The sequence below is a fragment of the Mauremys reevesii genome, linkage group 4, assembly GCF_016161935.1.
Source record: "Mauremys reevesii isolate NIE-2019 linkage group 4, ASM1616193v1, whole genome shotgun sequence".
NCBI lineage: Eukaryota > Metazoa > Chordata > Testudines > Geoemydidae > Mauremys > Mauremys reevesii.
In genome coordinates, this window is record NC_052626.1 from 89,127,843 (window position 1) to 89,150,508 (window position 22,666).

General features: G+C 41.0%; 2 protein-coding genes across 6 annotated transcripts in view; one reads left to right on the forward strand and one right to left on the reverse strand.

Moving 5' to 3' along the window:
* The window catches only part of KIF18A (kinesin family member 18A), a 131,245-nt gene extending 121,514 nt beyond the window's left edge, over nt 1-9,731 (reverse strand). Inside the window, 5 exon segments of the mRNA XM_039537087.1 lie at nt 1,973-2,077; nt 3,376-3,533; nt 3,795-4,192; nt 9,585-9,628; nt 9,630-9,731. Of these exon segments, the coding sequence (XP_039393021.1) occupies nt 1,973-2,077; nt 3,376-3,533; nt 3,795-4,192; nt 9,585-9,628; nt 9,630-9,716 (792 nt within the window). The 5' untranslated portion in view covers nt 9,717-9,731.
* METTL15 (methyltransferase like 15) overlaps nt 9,568-22,666 on the forward strand; it is a 199,051-nt gene continuing 185,952 nt past the window's right edge. Inside the window, exons 1-3 of one of the 5 annotated variants that reach the window (XM_039537089.1) lie at nt 10,978-11,286; nt 12,638-12,881; nt 13,750-14,042. In XM_039537089.1, the coding sequence (XP_039393023.1) occupies nt 13,767-14,042 (276 nt within the window). In that variant the 5' untranslated portion in view covers nt 10,978-11,286; nt 12,638-12,881; nt 13,750-13,766. The other 4 variants (XM_039537090.1, XM_039537091.1, XM_039537088.1 and 1 more) reach the window with 4 other exon arrangements.

Sequence of the window (22,666 nt, forward strand, 5' to 3'; positions counted from 1 at the left end):
GCAAGTGAAATGCACATGAATATTTTCTCCTTGTTAAGTTCTGTTCCATTCATATATTACGGTTTTAATGTATTTGCTTTTAAATTGAAGAGTTTTCTTTGCACTGATTTTGTTCCTGAATAAAATTCCATTATTTGGAAAATAATTCATGGTTCCCAACATATGCTGCAGAATGCCTAGCAATTCTAAGAGCACCCACTTACTTGTTACTATACAGTGAGACAACTCATAGGATCAGTGACAAGTGTATAATGATAAATGTACAGCAAATATCACAAAATTAATAGGTCTGCTAAGTGTCATTCACTGATGTACATCAAGCACCACACAATTCATAACAGGCCCCAATACACCTCAAAACATTACAGTGGCTCACTGTTAAAGTGCTCTTTCAAAGCCTGTTTGAGCCATATAGCTCCATATGGAGGTCTTCTAATACCTTGCATCTGGCTGTTCAACCTCAGCACACAGCCACTCCACCGTAGCAACTTTGCCCCCTTTGCTTCACAGATATTATGCAGAACACAGCAGGCAGCTATAACCATTGGGATGTTTTTCTACTGAGGTCCAATCTTGTGAGTAAAAGCCAGTGTGTTCCTTTAATTTACTAAAAGCTTATTCGTCATTATTCACCTGCTGAGCCAGTAGTTGAATCTTTTGTTGGTGTCAAGGTGGCCAGTGTACAGCCTCATGAGCCAGGGAAGTAAGTGGGAGGCTGGGTCCTCCAGGATCGCTATGCCATTTCAATATCACCAATGGTAATCTGCTTGTCAGGAAAGGAAGTCCCTCCTTGTAAACTTTAAGAACACAGGACTGTTCAGAAAGATAGGATCATCATGCACCATCCATGACCAGCCAACATTGATGAAGCATCCCCAGTAATACCTCAATGCTTGCATAACCATGGAAAAATAGCTATTTCTGTTGATGTTGTCTGTGGCAAGGTAGTCTGGTGCCAAAATGCTATTGTTCCATTGCAGTTCAGGAATCCCATTGCTCCAAATCAATCCACTATGTTCTGCATGTTGCTAAGAGTCACAATCCTGCATAGCTGCAGATTAATGGCCCTGCACACTTTCATGACAACAGCCCCCCCAATGGATTTTCCAAATGACTGGTAGCAATCTAGAATGGCAAGGTTCCACAATGTGACCACCACTCACTTTTCGTTAGTGCAACTCTCATTCTGGTGTCCCTGCATTAAGAACTGAGGTGAGCTTGGCACACATATGTAGGAATGTGACCTTGTGCATCCAAAAGTACTGCAGCTACTGCTCATTATCACAAGCCTGCATTACAATGCGATCCCACCAGTCAGTGCTTGTTTCTCGAGCCTAGAAGCAGCACTCCTCTATCTGCAGCTGCTCTGTGAACTCCACCAGCAACCTTGAACTGGTTCTTGCTATGTCCCACAGCAATCTGTCCCCCAAGAAGTGGTTGTATTCCCTGCTGATTCAACTCTGCAAATACTGGAGGATTGTGTGTCCTGTGCTTGCAACACTTACAACGACGGAGCCTGCGCAGCTCTGCACTATGCTTCTGTCAGAGATGGCAGATAGCGAGGGGGACCATGTGGGTTCATTGCATTTCTTTTTTTTTTTTTAAAAGATGCAAAAAATATAGGATACAGCTGACATTATGGGATGAAGACAATTATATGCTAGGACGCTGACCCTTTGCACCCAATCACCCCTGTGCAACTCGTTTCTGCTCCACCACGCATTGCCCAAACTTCCCAAAAGAGTGTGCTAGCTGATTGCATACTGCATACCTGTAGTGCAACGCACGGTGCACTGACACAAGTGGCAAGTATGCATAGCGCCAATGCAAGGAACCAAGTATATGGCTTGTGCACATGGCAGCTTTATGCAGATGTTGCTCTCATTGACCAAGGTCTGTAGTGTTAACATGGCCTTAAAATGAGTGACCTTCAGAGGATAGTGTTATGCAAGATAAAGTATTATTTACATACCTGATGTAATGTTAATCCTTGAACTACCACCCCTTTCTGAGTATCTTCCCGGACAGCCAGTGGTCCTGAATTTACTAGCAGGTCACGGATCTGTTCATTGTAGACCTCCAGAGAAATTAAAAAGCCACTTTAAAAATTAAATCCTATTGTGCTTGAGATTTAACAAGAATAATTTTGCTCCAATTTCATATATTCCTGTTTGTTCAAACTAAAACAAGCTTAATTCTGTAGGAGAAAAATTTTAGCCAACTCTCCCCAGGATTAATGCTCGTCTTCAGAGTATAATTTATCAGTTAAATTGGTAAGTGTTGCAAATTATATCGGGACATCATGGTTTGCTAAAATTCAATGAGGTATGTACACATTTGTTCAAGTCTTATTTCTTATTCTAAGGGGTTACATTAGGCTTCAGGATCTATAACCCTTACCACAATCTTAATGTGGAATCCTCTTTGCTACTGTTTATGAAAGTAGCCCTCTCCCAAATTCACTGGAAAAAGCAGCAGTGAAAGGGACACAATCTTGTCACTGGTTGGTGAAAAGGTGGAGTTTGATGGGAAGTTTTATGTAGCGGCAACATACGCAAACTTTTTTTGCCAGTGAAGCACTTGGGTAGAATGCAGCAAAAGACACGTTTATGTCTAATACAGAAACACTGGAGCACATCTGTACTGATCCTACATGTTTTCTCTGTGCTCTAGCTGGAGTTGAAAGATCATATTGTTTTCATTTGTTACAGCTGCTGCTGCTCCTCCTCCTGACAGCAATGAGAGAGCAATGTGCAAGAGTAGCATTGTGATACAGAGAAGGGGTCAAGTACAACCAACAAGGGAAGGAGGTGGTAGTAGATAACTTATTCTACAAGCCACTGGCAAAGCAGCTTCAGTTGAAATGCCCTTATCTTCAAATAGCTGTTTTCTCAATTCCACCAGAGAAAACCTTTTAATTTAAGCACTACTGTAGCAACCCCAAACAAACAACTTGAAAAAGTCTCATAACTGAAAAGCGGAAAAACTGAGTCTGAATTACAGTCAAGTGATTCCACACTATTCATAGGCATTTCAGTTGTGCTCAGCCCTGCAGTTATCAGGGAACTCAAGGATATTTTGTTGCACATAATATGTGTGTATAATTATAATTTGGAAAATATTGATGATCACTGGAGTATTCAACGAAATTTTTAGAGGAAATTGTTCTTACTGGGCAGCATCCTATTTTAAGATTTACCCTAAAAACATCTCCAAATCGTTGAGTACGGTTCTACTCCATTTTTATTAGGACATCTCTTTTAAGCGCCCAGTTTGTGTCACTCCGTAATAGTTGCTTCAGACAGTTTCACTGTATTTTATATATGAAAATATTCTTTATTGATAGCAATACACAGAATATAGCTGTTAGCTTACCTCTAGATATGAAACTGCAATAGTACACAGTTTCTCTTCTTTTAATTGATCCATGCAATTGTAAAGGTCCATCATGGTTAGATACATCACTCCGGGTTCTTTAGGTGAGCCCAGCATCGTGTAGGTCTTTCCTGCTCCTGTTGCGCCATATGCAAGCACTGAATTTTCAGAAAGATTAGTTTAAGTATGAGTACCATATCACTACACCAATTATGAAATCTACTATAATCCCAATATTAATTTCTTACAAAATAGGTCTTCTCCTGTGTCTGTAGAAAGAGAGATAAAATAAAAAGTGAATCTCCTGCCTCTGACTGCTAGTGATGAAGCTGCAACTGTTCAAAATCAATCTTAGCATTAAGATTAAATGCTAATTAAATATGATTTGGTCAATTCATGGAGACAAACTGAAAAGTTACCTGTACAATTGTATCCATTTAAAAAGCCATCAAGCACAGTTTTGGTAGTACGTTCAAAAACTTCTAATTGAGATGAATTTTCATCAAAAACAGCATCAAATACAAATTTGAGATCCTTGTTTTTCCTCTTGTTAATATCCCTACATGCTATTTTCTTCCCATGAAAGAAGCTAACTTCCTCTTCTTTTGGATCAAAGACCAGCATGTGCTTGTCTACAACATGAAGCACTTTGCTAAAGTTGCCATCTTTTTCTTTTTGATTCTGTGGACGGACACGGACCACCACTCTCACATGATTGCAAATATCTTCCTGGGTAGCACTAGACATGATGATGCTTTGGTTTAATTCTTCTTTGTTGCCAAAAACAATTCTCCAGACCAAGCAACTGAAATCTCTTCTGTAAATGAAAACAATTATGAGATGACTTTAGAATTCAGAAAGTAGCTACAGCTTTACAATTAGCTCATAGCCAAGGCAACATCTACCAAACACACAAGCCCGATTTTCTAATTTATTAAAAAGTTATTTCATCAAGATTTAAGTAGTATACTTCTTATATTGTTAAGATCTACAGCCATTTGCCTTTTTTTTTTTAAAAGGCATTCAGATCAATTATTAGCCTCCAAAAGTACAGTACTTTCAACCTCTCCTCTTCCCCATATAGTATAAGTTATGTTTTTCTGTCAGGTTTTGACAGGTTACAGAAACCAATTGAGAACTGCAAAACAGCTTGGCCCTTGAACTTTGCTGCTGCCTGATGTTGCATTAGTTGATTGATGTATATACAGACTATACTACATGCTAATGAACCTATGCTGACTGAGCAGTACATATGTACGTCTTTCAAATCAAGTGTTGACCCATTCCTGAAAGCTTGTGATTTAAAGCCAACAATAATCAGAATTTGGGGTAAATCAGCATTTTTGGTTTTCTTTTCTTGCCATTTCAGTCAGTAATAAATCAGAAATAAAAGTAGGGTTGTTTTGTTTTTTTTATTTGTTTATAACTAATTTTTTTCTTTGTAGGACTGAAAGCAATGGAAACTGAAACCTGATATATTCATGGAACAAGTAGAAGTAGTTGCACAAGCTTCCCCACAGCGTGCTATCAATGTTCTTCAAACAAAGGGATCATACCCATATCACAATAATTCAGTATATAGTCCCATAGAATCTTAGGTTCACAATCCTACACCCAGCATGGATTAGCAGTTTTTGTTCTACTTTATTTCTGTTTATTGCTTGGTCTCTTAAGTAGTTGCAGCATCACTCAGGTTTGACCTGCCCATCCTTGCGTCATAGTCAAGCTAAATTTGAGTAGCGCTGTGAGCAACCCAGGGCTCCAGGTTGTAACAACACTCAAATATGATCTGGCCACTTGCCCTTCATGACAACAACAGAGGGACAGCTGGGCCCAATACCTGAGTGGCGCGGCAATCCTGTGTGCCAGGTCACAAAGCCCAGAGTGAGGAGCCGGGCCCAGCCATACAGGAGCTGCTGCCACTGGGTGAATTTTTCATTGCAAAAAAGCCCAACACAGGGCTCTACTTATGCCCCAGTCCATTTAGCACAGGCAAACCCATGTGCCCATGCCAAGCTGCATGGAAGTTAATGGACATTGCACGGAGCAATTGACAGGAATGGGGCCTGAGTGTGCAGCCAGCCATATATGAACTGCTCTCACAAGTAACTATGTTATCTCAACACGGCAGGAGGGAAGACAACTTTTAACGAGTCTAAGCTGCATGTTTGCAGTAGCAGGGTAGATCTACAGTCAACCAACGTTCTCACTCTCTCTGCCTCTTTCCTCGGTCCTATGCTTCTGAGCACTGTTAAGACTTCACACAATGCCAAACGTAATAATCAGGTACCTGTAAGACCACCAAGCCACAGGCCAAAGTACTTCAGAGATCATTATTCAGGGTGGATTGATTTAAATCACCTAGAGGAAAGCCTTAATTTATATAGGTGATTTTAGTCAACTTTTCCATTTGTACTTTAGCTATTTTTTAAATAAAAAGTCCATTCTCATTGATTTGTACAGCTATAAAAACAAGTTGATTTACAACTAAACAGAGCCTTTACACTAGATTTGGTACATCTTGTTGGTACTTAAAAAGGTTACACTATATTTATATACTTAATATTTTCAGATTCTTATAAGTTGCACATTTTTAGTATGTTAAGCAATATATCATTCATGATTTTCTATTTACTAAATAATTAAACTTTTGCTCATTGTGTGCGCGTATTAGGACAGTAACTGGAACGTAATTAAACATAAAAAATAGCATATAAAATTTATTGTTATTAAACAAAACCACCTTACATCTCTTCTCTTATCAAAAGATGTTTCACATTTACAACATATGTTGTATTAAATTTAGATTTAAGTTTAAACAGGATTTAAACCAAAACAAAAATAAAAAAAATGATTTAAATAAAAAAAATTATCCACCCCATTTTTATGGTATTTGTTACCTAAATACAGTAAAAAAAATTTAAAAAAAATGCTATCAACTCAAGACAAATACAGGTGACAAATGTGAAGACTTCATATTCTGTTATCGGAAAAAAAAAATCTAAAAAAAAAAAAGAAGTGTATTTATTCTTGGTTTCTCTGCTAGACCTTAACACCCCACCCTATGATATCAGTAAGTGAATCAAAGATATTTGTTAGCTTATTATACTAAACTACTTGTGCTGATGAACAAGATAATGTAGAAAGTCCATAAAATCCTGCCAGTCATAACGGCAGATATCCAACACATTTTAGCTGACAGCATTGCAAATACCACTTTTTACGTACCAAGTTTCTGCCATCTAAATAACTAAAAAATAAAAAAGGCATCCCATAGAATATTAGACTTTTTACATAATCAAATTGGGAGCCATATTCCTGTGGGAAAAATCAGGTTGCGAGATAATGCGCTTATCCAGTATAGCTGGAAGTAACTGGATACTTATCTTAAAACAGATCATCAATTAAACAATTAATGCTAAATAAAGAACTAATTTGAAATTGTTTCCTAGCAGTCTCAACTAGCGTAGCTTTTCCATCAGTATGGAGGGATCATAATTGGATTAAGAATAATTGATCAACACTGGCTATTTGAAACTGAATTGATTTTTAAAAGCTGTGCCTTTCAACAGTGTAGATAGGGGTCTAAATAGAGGTATATTTAATTTAAAAATTCACAGCAGGGCTTGAAAACAAATTCATTCACAGAGAGGAAAAAGAACAGGAGTACTTGTGGCACCTTAGAGACTAACAAATTTATTTCAGCATAAGCTTTCGTGGGCTACAGCTCACTTCTTCGGATGCATAGAATGGAACACACAGAAGATATTTATACATACAGAGAACATGAAAAGGTGGAAGTACGCATACCAACTGTAAGAGGCCAATCAACTGAGATGAGCTATCATCAGCAGGAGAAAAAAAAACCCTTTGAAGTGATAATCGAGATGACCCAAAGAAGGTGTGAGGAGAACTTAACATAGGGAAATAGATTCAATTAGTGTAATGACCCAACCATTCCCAGTCTCTGTTAATTGTAAACCTAAGTTAATTGTATCTAAGTTGCATAGTATCAGAGGGGTAGCTGTGCTAGGCTACGTCTACACTACCCGCCGTATCGGCGGGTAGCGATCGATTTTTCAGGGATCGATATATCATCGTCTCATCTAGGCGATATATGATCCCTCGACTCGATTGCTCTATCGATTCGATCGCGAACGGCGGAGGCGCGGCGGCGCGAGGCGGGAGACATCGATCCCGGACATCGATCGAGGAGGGGGATCGATATAAGATATCGATATAAGACTTCAGTGCGTTATTTATTGGCTGGCATTGGCTGATTATATACCTAGTCTGGATCTGTAAAAGCAGCAAAGAGTGCTGTGGCACCTTATAGACTAACAGACGTTTTGGAGCATGAGCTTTCGTGGGTGAATACCCACATGCATCCAACGAAGTGGGTATTCACCCACGAAAGCTCATGCTCCAAAACATCTGTTAGTCTATAAGGTGCCACTGGACTCTCTGCTGCTTCTAATTTGTATATTAATTCGAGTTCAGCAGTCTCTCTTTGGAGTGTGTTTTTGATGAGAGGAAAGTTACCATTCGAAAGTAGGTGAGTGTGGTGATGAAGGGCACTAAGCTATTGTTTAGTTAACATTTATTAAAGAGTTTTAGCCCTCATGATTATGAATATAAGTATTCAAATGTGAATTGTTGCAGTGCTGTTTCCTAAGGCCTTGTCTAAACCTGGATAAAAGGTTTTTTTGTTTGTTTTTTTAAAGCTGTTAGATAATATATTAAAAGCCTAAAGTAAACAAGGTCACTTGTATTTTAACACATTAGCTGGTAAAGATGAACTCTAGGTGACCACAGATTTCTACAGTTCTTGTTGATATAGGAAACTATAAAATAAACTGAATTTGTTTATTGGGCAGATTCAGGATTGGGAGTTTATAAAAGGAGTGCTATTTCATCATCCTGAAAGTTCTTCTGTGATGCACAGTGCTTCTATGAATCCCATACACCCTACATGCTGGGAGAATGCAGTGTGAATGCAAACACAGATAGTATAAAACTTACTTTATATTATCTTCCAAAAGAAAATCCTCAATTAAAAATGAAACATTCTAAATGATTTTAAAACATCCAAAAATAGTTCCAAACCTAGCACTGTCAGAAATCCTTAGAAAGCTCCAGTAAAAAGGGATTATTTTTAAACAGTTAAGAAATGACTGCTACTGTATTTCTAAACTAGTCAGGCACCTTTACGGCAAGTTACCACCATGTAATATCACCCAGTAAACCCTAATCTTAATTTCACCAGATTTTTAAAAAACAGTAAATATCACTTTATGTAAAAAATATAATGGCCTTGATTTGTCCCCTCTACTAACATTAAATCACTAGAGTATAAACAAACCCCAAACAAAATATTTAACATAGCTTATGCTCAAATACATTTGTTAGTCTCTAAGGTGCCACAAGTACTCCTGTTCTTTTTGTGGATACAGACTAACACGCCTGCTACTTTGAAACCTATAAAACTCTAGTGGTCTGGTAGCAAAAGTAATTTACAGGAACATTGTTAACTTTAAATCTAGATAATTTCAAAAGGAGTCAAAGGTAATTTCAGGCATTATACCTGTCCCCAAATTCTATTTGTTTTTGCTTTAAAGTCTTTGGACCTGATCCTGCAGAGAACTCCATGCTGCAGATTCTCATGACTCTTGCAAGACTGAGCATTTCAGAAGAAGCATATTGTCTTTCTGTCAGTGTGTGAAAGAGCCACACAAACGACAGGGAAACCTGATTACACAGGGGAAAGAGGAAACTAGCTACACACAAGTGCTATCCAATACATTGAAAACAGGATTTTTCCTTTTAGAATAATCTTACGAGTTAGGCATGAAATAAACGTTTCTCAGGCAGGAGTGCACGTTTTAAACTGACAGCTTCCCTTTAATTCACAGCACGTTTATCGTGATGATGATGACGACCAGGCCTCTGATAACCAACATACAAAGTCCTTTATACAGCAGCCTACAAGCTCCCGTCTCTAGGATATCACCATTATTATTTGCACATAGTGTCAGACAGATAGTTACGGCTGTAACAAAGCCTGGTCGCCGGGCCGGGCTCCTCTGCGGGCGGCGGCTCCAGCCCGTTCAGACGGCTCCACCCCACCCGCAGCTTGGCCCGAGGTGCCGGGGGCTTCCTCCGCCGGCCAGGGAGAGGCTGGCGCGTGGGGCAGTGGGGGCCGCACTCACCTGCGGGCGGGGGGCGCCGCTGGCTCTGCCCGGGCCGCACCCCCTGTCACCTCCTTCTCCAGCCGCACACTGAGCAAATTCAAACACAAGCGGCCCGCCTCCCCTCGCCACCTCATTGGCCCGCACTGCCATGACGTCTCTAGTGCGACCGCGCCGAGGGCAAGCGGGACTGGTTTGATCGCAGCGGGGATCCATCCGGGCTCAGTTCAGTCCTGGTAGGCCCGGTGCTGGGGCCAGCGCTATTCTTCCTGCTAGGAAAACGTGCCCCGTGCCTAGGCGGTCTGTGCTTATGCCGCTTGTTCCTTTTGGGTGCTATCACGTGAGAAAGGGGAATATAATTCCGAGAAGCCCCCTTTAGGGTCCTGCTCTGCCTGGGTTGGGGGGGGGCAGCAATCCATCGTGCACAAAGGGGTGAGTGGGAGAAGATGCATTAAGCCCCCGGGTAGGGGTGCGCATGGTACTCAAGAGGCTACATGCCACGTTGTACTGCATTTTAGATGAATAAATCACAGATAGTTGTACAGGTAGCTGAGCAAATTTTATAACAGAACTAAACTGGTGAATATTGTAGAAATCAACCACGTTTCACTTTAAAAGGCAAACGACTATTCGCCAACAGTCTTTTGCCCTATGCGGTTGTCTCCACATATTGCATACACAGGCTCACAACAGGTAGTATGTTACACCCGTGTAACCGTGTAACAGGAGATTAGAACATTCTTACTAACAATAGTTTAGTATGCATGCCCACAAAGTATTGCTGGATTGGACTAAAACTTTACTCAGCCTTAATGATTGAAGTCGTGACTGGCACTTCTGTAGTACAGCTAGGATGTGTGCGGAGGCTGTGTGTGTACGACTGTAGTGGTGATTGTGTGGGTGTATGTTTGTGAGTGAGTGAGACGAGGTTGGTATGTACCTGAGGTAGATTTATGCATATGTTTCTATGCAGCAGAGAGGTAGGTGTGGGGGCAGCAGGGGTTGTGATGTTAATGACAAATACGTGTCGGAGATAAAACCCCAGTGCGAAACCCTGACCTGGGCAGGTCCGTCCTACATATCTGCCACTGGCAGATACCCGAGGTGTCTTTGAAAATGTTCGCAACGTTGCATAGCTTTTCATGCCAATAAGGTATTACTGTATTGAATTGCATAAGACGGGATGATGCGTGTGGGGTATGTACAGGAAGTGGTAGTACGCAACTGACAAGCGTGTTACTGGGTTTGTCTGCAGTTGGCAGGCGTGCTGATTGGTGTTGCATGTTTCAAGGGGAGCGTAGTGTCTATAAACAGGGGCAGGTGTTTGTATATGGCTGGTGGCGGGGGGAGCGGGCTGTGCACAGCTGGGAGCTGGTGTGGGTGATCGAGGATAGTGCCCTGGGGGGGAGATGGGGGGGTACCCGGGGAGGGCTTGAGGCTAGTGTAATGTGGCTGTTGAGAGAGAGAGAGAGACACCACGCTGGGGCCCTGGGGAGATCCTGAGCGGTTTCTTGGGGGCCACTCCCCTCCGGGCGTTTACATCTCCCTGGTCCCTCAGGGACCCTCTGCTCCCACATGAGACGGGGGGGGGGGTGCTGCCGTCGCGGCAGCAACATGCAGGCGGAACTGAAGACACCGGTGCCTTGTTGCCAGGGGAGGGGAGGCCGGGCTGTCTGTGCACTGATACCCCGGCAGCGAGAGAGGGGCAGCGGCGTGATCTGCAGTGAGTACCGGGCCCCCTGTTCCCCCAGTCTCCCCTGCCTGCAGACTGGGGCGGCCTCAGTTGCCCCCGCAGCGCAGCGCGGCCCGGCTGGAAGAGGGGGGGTGGGCAGGCCGCCCTCAAACGCTCTCGGGTGTAGAGACTTCGCAGCCGCGTTATAGACGCGCAGTAAAACCAGACGAAGCGGAGCGTCCGTTGACAACGAGTTAACGTTCCCCGCGATGCTTCCGCTTGGCTAGAGCGCCCGTCCGGCCGCTGTGGGATGGTGCTGTTATCCCCCAAGCACACACTCACTCCTGCCCCCCTCCACGCCCCAGGTTTGGGGTGTGTCGCAAGCCCCAAGTGCTCGCTGAGGTTCAGTCACTCTTCTGCACCGGAGGCGGTACATCTGCTACCTCTTCCCTTCCTAGTTGCATTTCAACAAATGACAGCAACGTTTTCGCTTACAAACTCCCAGTCCAAACAATACATCGAAATATTAATTGGCATGAATTTTAGAAGAAATGTGACTTCTGCTTTATTTAAACAAAAAAGTTGCCTAAAATGAGAGTGCTGTGAAGTAACTTATCAATATATTTTTCTGGGATATGAATTGAGTTTGAGTATAATATATATGTATAACATCTTACTAGGTTCATATGACTACTTAAAGCAATTCTGGTTAAGGATGTAGACAATTAAATGATTATTAATGTTGGCTCTGATCTTGTAGTGATCTATAGGGGGAGTGAAATAGTCTTCTTAGAGAGGGCTCACTGCAGGATCAGGGCCATAGTGTGAGGCACATTTCTGAATTAAATAAGGAGACAAGCACCTTTTCAACAATGTTATCTCCAATATTATACATTTTGCTTATTTGCCCTGGGTGGGATAAGCCAATTGATGGTAGCTATTCATAAGTACCTTGTAGGTAATTTGATCCATCAGTTTCTTAAACAGTTTCTGGAGAACAAGAAAATATCTGATTACAGAGAACTTGCCTAATTTGTTTACCTTTTTAAAGTGTGGAGCTATTTAACAAGTGGGGCATAGATTATAATGAAGGTAAACTTTCCTAAAATGATCATTCAGCATGTTCCCATTTTGTGGCAAACAAAACAGATGACTGAATGATGGGTAGACCTGAATCAATAGAATATATAAAAATTGGGTAGATAAATTGCATCATGGGATTAGACATTGTCTCCATTAATAATAAAAATACAGTATGGCATATTGTCAGATGGCCTTATGTCTGTGTTTTCTTTTTTACATGGTAAGAGAGCATATGAAATGTGGGACTGAAGGAGGTATTTGCTCAGAAAACAAATGTAAAATTCCTGTAAATAAAACCCGTCTTTTTACCTCTTTGCAGCTAACTGCCAATTCATTCTGTTATGAAAAGAAAAGATTAGCCTAAAGCAGTGGTTCTCAACCTATTTACCACTGTGGGCTGCATATGCAGCTCTCTATGTGTTATATGGGCTGCAGCCACTCAATATATATATTACCATGGCCCCAAGGATGTCATATGGGCTGATAGGGCTGCAAGCAGCCTGTGGGTTGAGAAGCACTGGCCTAAAGGATATAGCACTCCACTACTAAAATAAAGAAGAGAGGTAGGTGTATTCTTACTGGTTTGTCATCTAGGTATGACTTAGTATGAAAGAAGCGTAAGTCATGTTCACGAACAATATGAAACTGATGAAAATAGCTATTCTTGACCAGACAAATGGTCTGATGTTTCATTTCTCACCCAGTGTTTGAACAGTTGATGTTTTAAAGTATGAGATTTGATTACATGATGTTATCATGCACTGCTACAAATGTTGCATCCGACGAAGTGGGTATTCACCCACGAAAGCTCATGCTCCAAAACGTCTGTTAGTCTATAAGGTGCCACTCTTTGCTGCTTTTACAAATGTTTTTATTGATCATAACATGATTCTAGCACTGTATTAAATCCAACTACAGTGTTGGACTCTCATTTTCCTATTTTAACTGGTTACAGGGAACACTACAAAATTAATTGTGCTGTGGTGTGCTGATGTTGAAAGCATGTTAACCATAGAAAGGACAGTAATACTTTTTTAAAGTAATGAAGCCTAGTTGGCTTTACTTGTATACTTTGTGCTCAGATATGGTCACTTATCGTTTACCATATACTTCATTTTAATACTAGTATCCTCAATATGTCATGCCACAGTCAGAATCATAGGCTGGAGAGGAAACAAAAGTTTTATGGTAATACGTAAAGAGAAGCATTGCGGCTTGGAGCATCCATGTTGGGTAGAGGGCCTTGGAGAAATCCTGAAAGGATACCACCATTGGAGATTATAATGGAAACTATGTATCTAAATTTCTGCCAATGTAGTGTTTCTCTGGGATCATGGGTTGTGTGACTGCGTTTTTGTACTTCTCCTTCCTGAACCAACCTATTATTTAAAATACTTACTTTAAAATTGTTTCCAATATTTGTTTTTCCAGGTTCGCCTAACTACAGTATGGTGCTGTTTCGGTATTTGTGCCAACTCTACAAACGATTGCTTCTGTCCAGTTTAGAAACTAGCTCAATAAATGTAGGTATTTGGGCCAGAAATATACATTCTTCAGCAGAAAGGCTGGAAGTGACTTATGACTATGGAATTAAAAAACAAACAGTGCATAACCATGAAGTTCAAAAGCTACATCAAAGTGCAGATGATGAAGATTGTAGAAGACCACACATACCTGTGATGGTGAAAGAAGTTGTTAATTGTTTATCACCCCGACAAGGGCAGGTGAGTTAAATGATTTCTTACAGTCGTATATAATTTTTTCCCCAAATTTGGATTGTCACTCTGTATTGTCCTAAGATAATTATTTATTTGGTAGAGAAATAAAAACCACACTCTGCAACTTGTGCTGCTAAGAGCTCTACTGTATTAAATTGATTTGTTATTCAGATTAAGGTTTTATGTTTACCATCACAGGATTCATTAATCTTGTACTCTGGAAAATCAAATTATAGTATTTGTCAAAATTATAGTAAATGTTTGTATATTCCCCTGTTCCTGTATCCAGTCCTGACAGATGAGTTCTATTGGGTCACTTCTGCTCTATGTTCCTAGAGTACCATAGGTAGCAGGGAATTCTCAGTTAATGAATTTCTGATGAAATAGCTGCTTCTTGTAGGCTTCAGGGTATAATGCAGAACATATGTCCAATTAGGTCTTAAACTAAATAGCATATATCAGTGGTTCTCAACCAGGGGTCTGGGGCCCCGTAGGGGGCCGGGAGCAGGTTTCCGGGGCTCCTGCAAGCAGGGCCAGCATCAAACTCGCTGCGGCCCTCGGTAGAAAGCTGAAGCCCCACTGCATGGGACTGAAGCCTGAGGCCCTGAGCCCCACTACCCGGGACTGAAGCCAAAGCCTGAGCAGCTTAGCTTCATGGGGGCCCCTGTGGCATGGGGCTCTGGGCAATTGCCCTCCTTGCTACCCCCTAATGGCTGGCCCTGGCTTTTATATGCAGAAAGCTAGTTGTTGTGCCACAGATGGGCCGTAGAGTTTTTATAGCATGTTGGGGGGCTCAGAAAGAAAAAGGTTGAGAACCCCATGTGTATATATAATCATGCCAGGTTTTAGGTCTCTTTTATTAGATTTCTTTTTTTCCCCTGGTGCTTGTGAAACTCAGTGGGACTTGGGCACCTAAATCCCTTAGGAGCCTTTGAAAACAAATCCTGTGTGTGTAATATGTGTGTTTTAATATGGTAGTGGCATTTAGCTGCAAAGTACTTAACTGCCAAAGCACTTAAAATAAATAGAATATTAGGACTCAGTCCACCAAACAATTAAACAAGAGTAACATGTTTGGGTCTGTGATATCTTAAATATGGTATTGAACTAAAAGGATTCTATTTACAGTGTTACATATTTACAATTCAGATGTGTTGATCTGTGAAATTTAATTGTTGTTCTTTGGAATGCTGGCTTCCTATGAGTTTATTGTTCTTTTCTGATCTCTGTGAGGCTTTTTCTGGAAAAATATTACAATATAATGATTGTTAAATGATTTAAAACACTGGTTACTTACTGTAAATAGTTTGTTTTTACAATAGTTAAACAAGTGGCATCTTTCAAAATGACATAGAGCCCAAGAATGGGAAAATGATGCACAGGGTTTGTAATATGTCCAGGAATCAAAAGGGTTTCCGAAGGTCAGGTGAAATCTCTTATAAAGCCATGATTTGTGACCTTCTGAGGATTGTTGTGGTCTTGAAATTGATGGGTCACTTTTAGATGAATTGAGAAACCAAATATGAAAGAAGAGAGAAGAATTTATAATTGCTGACTGTGAGTAGCATAACTCTTGCAATATGTGCATCACTAATTGCTTACTTTATACAATTCAAGATATACAATACATGCCAGTCAAATATACTTTGATAGAGTTTACAAATAGGTCTTCTGGGTCAGGGCTTTGGAGCGGAGTACGGAGCAGTGGAGCTTCAGTTTTTTGCCTGGAGTTGGAGTGGAGCCGGAGCACAGCTCCAAAGCCCTGGGTCAGAATTAAGATTGCTGTCAAAATCTGAGAGTTGAATTTTTACATGTGAACTGATAACTGAGTATGTAAACTGTAACAGTGATATCTGTAAAGTATTTGTTGTTAATAATAAACTGTAGTTTGCACAAGGGCTATATTACTTTAATAAATTTAAGTCCTTTTTGAACTAATTCATAGGTTCTAACTATTAATATAAAAATACTTGCTAAGTAATTTGAGAGGGAAGATACATTCCTATCTATAAAATGAGGACAATAAATCTTTCCTACCTTGCAAAATGCTTTTGGAATTTTTAATGATAGGTTATAAATGTGTAAGGTAGTTTTATTTTTGTTTAATGTCAGCCATCCTAGCCCTCTATCAGGATGTTGGTGAATTCTCAGTTTAATGCATGGATGTTCAATCCTTTGTGACAAAGTGCCTCCTCTACCTTGGGGGTCCTGCACTTATTGGTGGATTTGCTTGCCTCACAGATTCACCATGTGGGTCGGGAAACAGCCCAGAGACCTTCCCATCTGGTAGAAGCCACAGTCCAGGTCAATTCCTCCTGTGTCTGATCAGGAGTTGGGAGGTTTGGGGGGAACCTGGGCCCACTCTCTACTCCAGATTTCCCCCAAACCTCCCAACTCCTGATCAGACACAGGAGGAATTGACCTGGACTGTGGCTTCTACCAGAGGAGAAGGTCTCTGGGCTGTTCCCGACCCACATGGTGTCTAGAGTGCCTCCTGGTACAGCTGCACAACAGCTACAATTCCCTGGGCTACTTCCCCATGGCCTCCTCCCAACACCTTCTTTAGCCTCACCACCGGACCTTTCTCCTGGTGCCCGATAATGCTTGTACTCCTCAGTCTTTCAGCAATATGTCTTCTCACTCTCAGCTCCTCTTGCTCCCAGCTTCTCACATGCACGCCATAAACTGAAGTGAGGTCTTTTTTAAACTCAGGTGCCCTGATTAGCTAGCCTGTCCTAATTGATTCTAGCAGTTTCTTAATTGGCTCCAGGTGTCTTAATTATCCTGCCTGTCTTAATTGGTTCTGGTAGGTTCCTGATTACTCTAGTGCAGCTCCTGCTCTGGTCACTCAGGGAACAGAAAACTACTCATCCAGTGACCAGTATATCTGCCCTCTACCAGACTCCTGTACCCCACTGGTCTGAGTCTGTCACACCTTGTACAACTGAGGGTCATGCTGAGAGCTTTTGATGAATAAAGAGACACAGTTTTCAATAATTGGAACAGACTGAACTTGTCCTCATCGTGAACATGGAGGTGCAGCCAGTGGAGAATATAGGAATCCATCTGTGGATTAAGATGGAACTTTGTATGCTGGCACCTGCATTTTTCAGATTTCAACTCTGTATAGTCAAGATGAAGACATCAGGAAACCAAATTGCATTTTAGAACTTGGTGGGACGTTTGGCCTGCAAGATTCATTTGGCCACACACTTGTTCAGTGGCGAGTACAAGTGATATGGTTTTGTGTGTGTGTTAGCATGTATATCAGTGGTGGGCAACCTGTGGCTTGTGGGCTGCACGTGACCCATCAGGATAATCTGGTGGCCAGCCGCGAAACAGTTTGTTTACATTGACTTTTTGCAGGCACGGTCACCCGCAGCTCCCAGTGGCCGTGGTTCGCCATTCCCAACCAATGGGAGCTGCAGGAAGTGGCGCAAGGTGCTGGCCGCCGTTTCCCACAGCTCCCATTGGCCAGAAACGACGAACTGCGGCCACTGGGAGCTGCTGGCGGCCGTGGCCGGAGAAAGTCAATGTAAACAAATTGTCTCATGGCCCACCAGAGGATTACCCTGACAGGCTGCATGCAGCCTATGGGCCACAGGTTGCCCACCACTAATGTATATTATTACACACACACACACCCTCTATTAAAAGAACATTGTTAAAGTTGCAAAGTCTAACATTTGAAAGTTAGGAAATGCTAGTTTCATGATTGCCTGTCCAGCCTTAATTCTGATGCCTTGTGTATCTCTGCTCTGTACCAACTGAAGCGGGGATTGTGTATTGTGTAACTAAAGACTATATCATAATGTATTTCTTAAATTTTGAGTGGTTATCTTTGCACCATAAACAACATTCTTGTAAGATAGGTATTTGTGTTTGTGTGTAATTTCTTCTTCTCTTTTTTTTTTTTTTTTTTTAAGAAAAAAGGTAAAACCAAATTCTTTGACTGTCAATGGGATTTAGGCTGCTGCATACCTAAGTCCCTTTTGAAAATAAGAAATAGGCTCCTAATCAGTTAAGCATTGCCACACTGAACACACTGATCCCTAGATACCTTTAAAAAGCTGGGCCTAAGTTTTTTGTGCAACCTGTTAGGCTCTCTGATTCAGTGGTCGTCGTCATCAAGGGAAATCCCAAGGGAACATAGCTTCCTTGCAGATTGAGCATCACTTGGGGCATGTCTACACTACCCGCCGGATCGGTGGGTAGTGATCTATCTATTGGGGATTGATTTATCGCGTCTAGTGTAGACGTGATAAAATAGATCCCTGATCACTCTGCCGTCGACTCTGGAACTCCACTGTGGCGAGAGGCGGGAGCGCTGTCGACTCACTGCCGTCCTCACGGCCAGGTAAATCGACCTAAGATTGCCGACTTCAGCTATGCTATTCACGTAGCTGAAGTTGCATATTTTAGGTTGACACCTCTCCCTCTCCCCCCAGTGTAGACCTAGCCTCAGATTGATCTCTAGCTAAATCCTTAAGACATCTGGCTGGACGTTCAGTCTATGTCTGTCACTGGTGATCTGATAGTGCCACTGAGTTTTTTGGCCATAGAGTGGAATTCCTTAGTAAACATGCTCTGCAATTGGCTTTTAATCCTAATAATATGTCTGTGCCAAGACAGCTGCTGAAACTAAACCAATTCTGACAGAGGTAGTTGCTGGTTTCAGCTATAAATATCGTCATTGCTGATCTTGTCCTGCCACTTATTGTGGAGCGGCTGATGAAATGAAAACATTAATCTACTGCTCCTCAGCCGCCTTCAGTACCCATATCACTGCTCTACTATAAAGTTGGTATAATTGTGATTCTGTAGATTCACAGATTTGTAGCAAGGTTGATGTCACAATGTCTCCACCGAGGCCACTAAATGGCTAGAAACATGAAGCAACTGCTGTTATACAAGTCTCCATGTATTTCGAGCATCCTCCAGCACTGTTTACGGTGTAGGCCAGATACTTGACAGTTGCCATCTGTTTTATATTGTGTCTAAAGAGGTTAAAACTAAATTGGTTGTAATTTGGAGTTGGAGGCTGTTTAATGGTAATGGCCAAGGATTTAGTTTGGGATTAACCAAACCAATGCATGTTGCTTCTTGCCCAACCAGACTGGCTGTCAGCTGCTGTGATTCACTATATTGTGCCAACAAGACAATTTTATCAGTGTATTCGAGATCTCAAAGTATGATGGTGTTCAGCTCAGTGTCACCAACTTTAAGCTTATCCATCAACCAATCAATACCGATACAATGATAGTGAAAGGATGCAGCTTGCCAAACTCCTGTGGAAACAGGAAACTTCCGTGTATCTACCGTTACTTCAAACACACATGCTTCATTCTGTGATGGTGGAGATAACAGAAGTTTCATATGTCTTAGAATGGTGCAGCTCATCACCCAGGAAATGCCAGTGGATTTCTTTGGGGGGGAGGTGAGGTGAACTCCTTTTAAAAAAACAAAACCACAAAAAGAACTAGAGCAGGGGTCGGCAACTTTTCAGAAGTGGTGTGCCAGGTCTTCATTTATTCACTCTCATTTAAGGTTTCGCGTGCCAGTAATACATTTTAATGTTTTTAGAAGGTCTCTTTCTATAAGTCTATAATATATAACTAAACTATTGTTGTATGTAAAGTAAATAAGGTTTTAAAAATGTTTAAGAAGCTTCATTTAAAATTAAAGTGCAGAGCTCCCCGGACCGGTGGTCAGGACCTGGGCAGTGTGAGTACCACTGAAAATCAGCTCACGTGCCGCCTTAGGCACGCATGCCATAGGTTGCCTACCCCGAACTGGAGTCATGGTTTTGTGTGGAATGACACAGCCAGATTAGTTGGGGGTATTCTACATCTAAATCTAGGCTTAACTGAAATTTCATTTTAGCTTTATGGTTCACTGTTGGAAGACATCATTGCAAAACACAAAGGAACTCATTCAGAAAGATTTATTGGGTTATCAAAGTGAACTGTTACTGCTGCTCAACTAAGTTCAATAGAAGATCCACAGAATCCCATGTGCTTTATCTGGGATTCCACCATTGTTAATGGATAAGTGTAAACAGCTTTTTTTGTCACTTTTAAAAAGCATAGTAGGTGTATCAAGTATTTGAAGCATCAGAGAATATCAGGTGTTGCAGTTTTAGTTTATTTGCAAATAAATAGGATATAGTCAGTGACAGTGGGTCAGATGGGTTATGCTAGTACAAGGGTCAACAGTAAAATGTTAAGTTAAATTTAGTGTCTATATCACTGAGATGAATGGTGGAACTTCACTCAGTGCTATCATTTATCATCTTGGCTGTAGAATCAGGGCCGTGTTGCATTGATTTACATTCTAAAGGTTATCTTCATAAACAGGCTACAATATTTGTGTGTGTGTGTTTAATATGTGTATGTAAAATATGCCAGAGTTCCTTAATATTTGGAACTTGTTTTTTTCCCACATAAGAGGATTTCTCTTATCCCTGCTTTGAACACAGTAGAGAATATGAAAGCTGATGTCAGCCTTTATTTTCTTCAGCATCTGAAAACCTAAAGGGTAGAGTAATACATGGAAAATCTGATAGGGAGTGGATACTCCTATCCTAACTTTGATCACTCATCAGGTCTTTAACGTTATTTATAGTGCTTCCTAATAACATACACGAAGACTGAAAATTCATTCACAACTGAGAAACACAGAGAAAAGAGTCAAGTATTAAAAAAACAAACAAACAAATAAAAAGGAAGTTTCTGGGCATTTGGTGCTGATGAAAAAAAGAGAACTTCAGCACTAATGATATGTTTAATACCCCCTGCTTCCGCCCCCCGCCTCCCCCCCCCGGTAAATATTCTTGTTGGCTGTTTCCTATGAGGAATTGGTCTGTCATGGATTTAAGCAATAGTATTTTCCAGTTACCTTCATAAGTCTCTTTATTGCTTTAGAGCCTGTTTCCTTCAAGTCCCTATGGTAGTGCATTCTCTGAAGCACACAGTACAAATGAGTCTCTATCCATCTAGTTCATTTTCTCTTCAATGAAAAGTCTGTTGCAGTAAATTCACAGAAAAGTAATTTCCTCTTTTTAAATTCATTATATTGACTAAACTGTATTTTAGTTTTTTTCAGTCCACCACTGTTCTTTACTCTTATTTGATAACTGTTGTCTGGACAACTTCAGTTTTCACAGTTCCCTTAATCTTCAAGGGTAATAAAAAAACAAGTGTAACTCCTCAGACTGCATATCTGATTCATCCACAAGCAATTATTTTTCTTCCTAGCTTTCATCTTGATTTTTACTAGTTTTCCCCTTGTATGAATCGTTTGCTTTAATTACTCTCTTTTGCATCATAGATGCACTGATATGAAAGAGAGTTTTACTATCAGTGACTTTTAATATATTTGCCAGAGGATGAAACTTTGATTTTTAAGTTATTCTCATATGGGACTTGTAGTAATATTTCAGGGATATTGCATATCCATAAGAAACTAACATTTGGAATGCTTCAGAACAGACATCATGTTTGATGTGTAATATCTAAACTCCCTTTAAGACAAGAGGAAACGTGTTATATCTGATCTAAGTGTGAATAAGAAATATAATAAATTAGTGCCTGATGACATCTACACTTCTACACTTTAAACACAATAGTATCCTGGTCTAGGGTAACATGTTTTTAAAAAAATGCTTTCTGGTCTATGCCTGTTAGGCAAACTGTTAGGTTTTTTTTAATGGTTTTGCCTAAAACTGTTGTGTCAGAGTTGGGGGAAAGGGAACAGTCCTTCAGCTCTGTGATCCTTTGGTGTGTAGCCTGCTTGGTAGAAACAAGGTTAAATCAGATGCTAGTTTTATCAAATGAAACAGTTTGTGTATACAGATAAACCTCATCTTAGAGCTTGCCTGACCTTGCTTTTCCTGGCCATTTGGTACATTTTGCAAAGGCATCCTCTTTGGCTGTACACAGAGTTCTGCAAGTCTATTCCCCTCTACCTCCCCACCCTTGTTGAGGTTCTCGCTCTTGCTCCCATAGATGCACAAAATGCAGCAAGCAGCTATAACACGAGGCACATATTTTTCAGAAGCATCCAGCCTTGTCATAAGACACTTGCACCTTTCTTTCAGTCTTCCAAATTCACACTTCACTGTTATTTTACAGCTGCTCAGAGTATAATTGGTAAGTTCCTTTCTCATATCCAAGTGTCCAGGTAGGATATGTCTACACAAGCTGCGGCAGCAAGTTCCAAAAGCCAAGTTGACAGACTGGCTCACAGGGCTCATGCTATGGTGCTAAATACAGCTGTATAGATGTTGTTGTGGCTCCAACTGGAGCTCGGACTCTGAAGCCTTCCCTAGGCTTCCAAGCCAAAGCCCAAATGTGTACACAGCTATGAATAGCATTGTAGCATGAACCTCAGTCTGTCTACCCAGGCTTGCTGCTGCTCACTGTGTGGACATACCTTTAAAGGTTTTGTAAGCTCGGTCTCCTAGAGTGACAGGAGGAATATATATTGTCTATAATGATCTAAAGTTTTTCATTTAAAAAAAATTGTAAGTTCTAAAGCTCTCCGCATCATGGTCCTTTCCAGACTACCCCAACTTAATATTGGTGAATATACCTCGGTGATCAACAGGACTTTGCACCACAGTGGAGAAA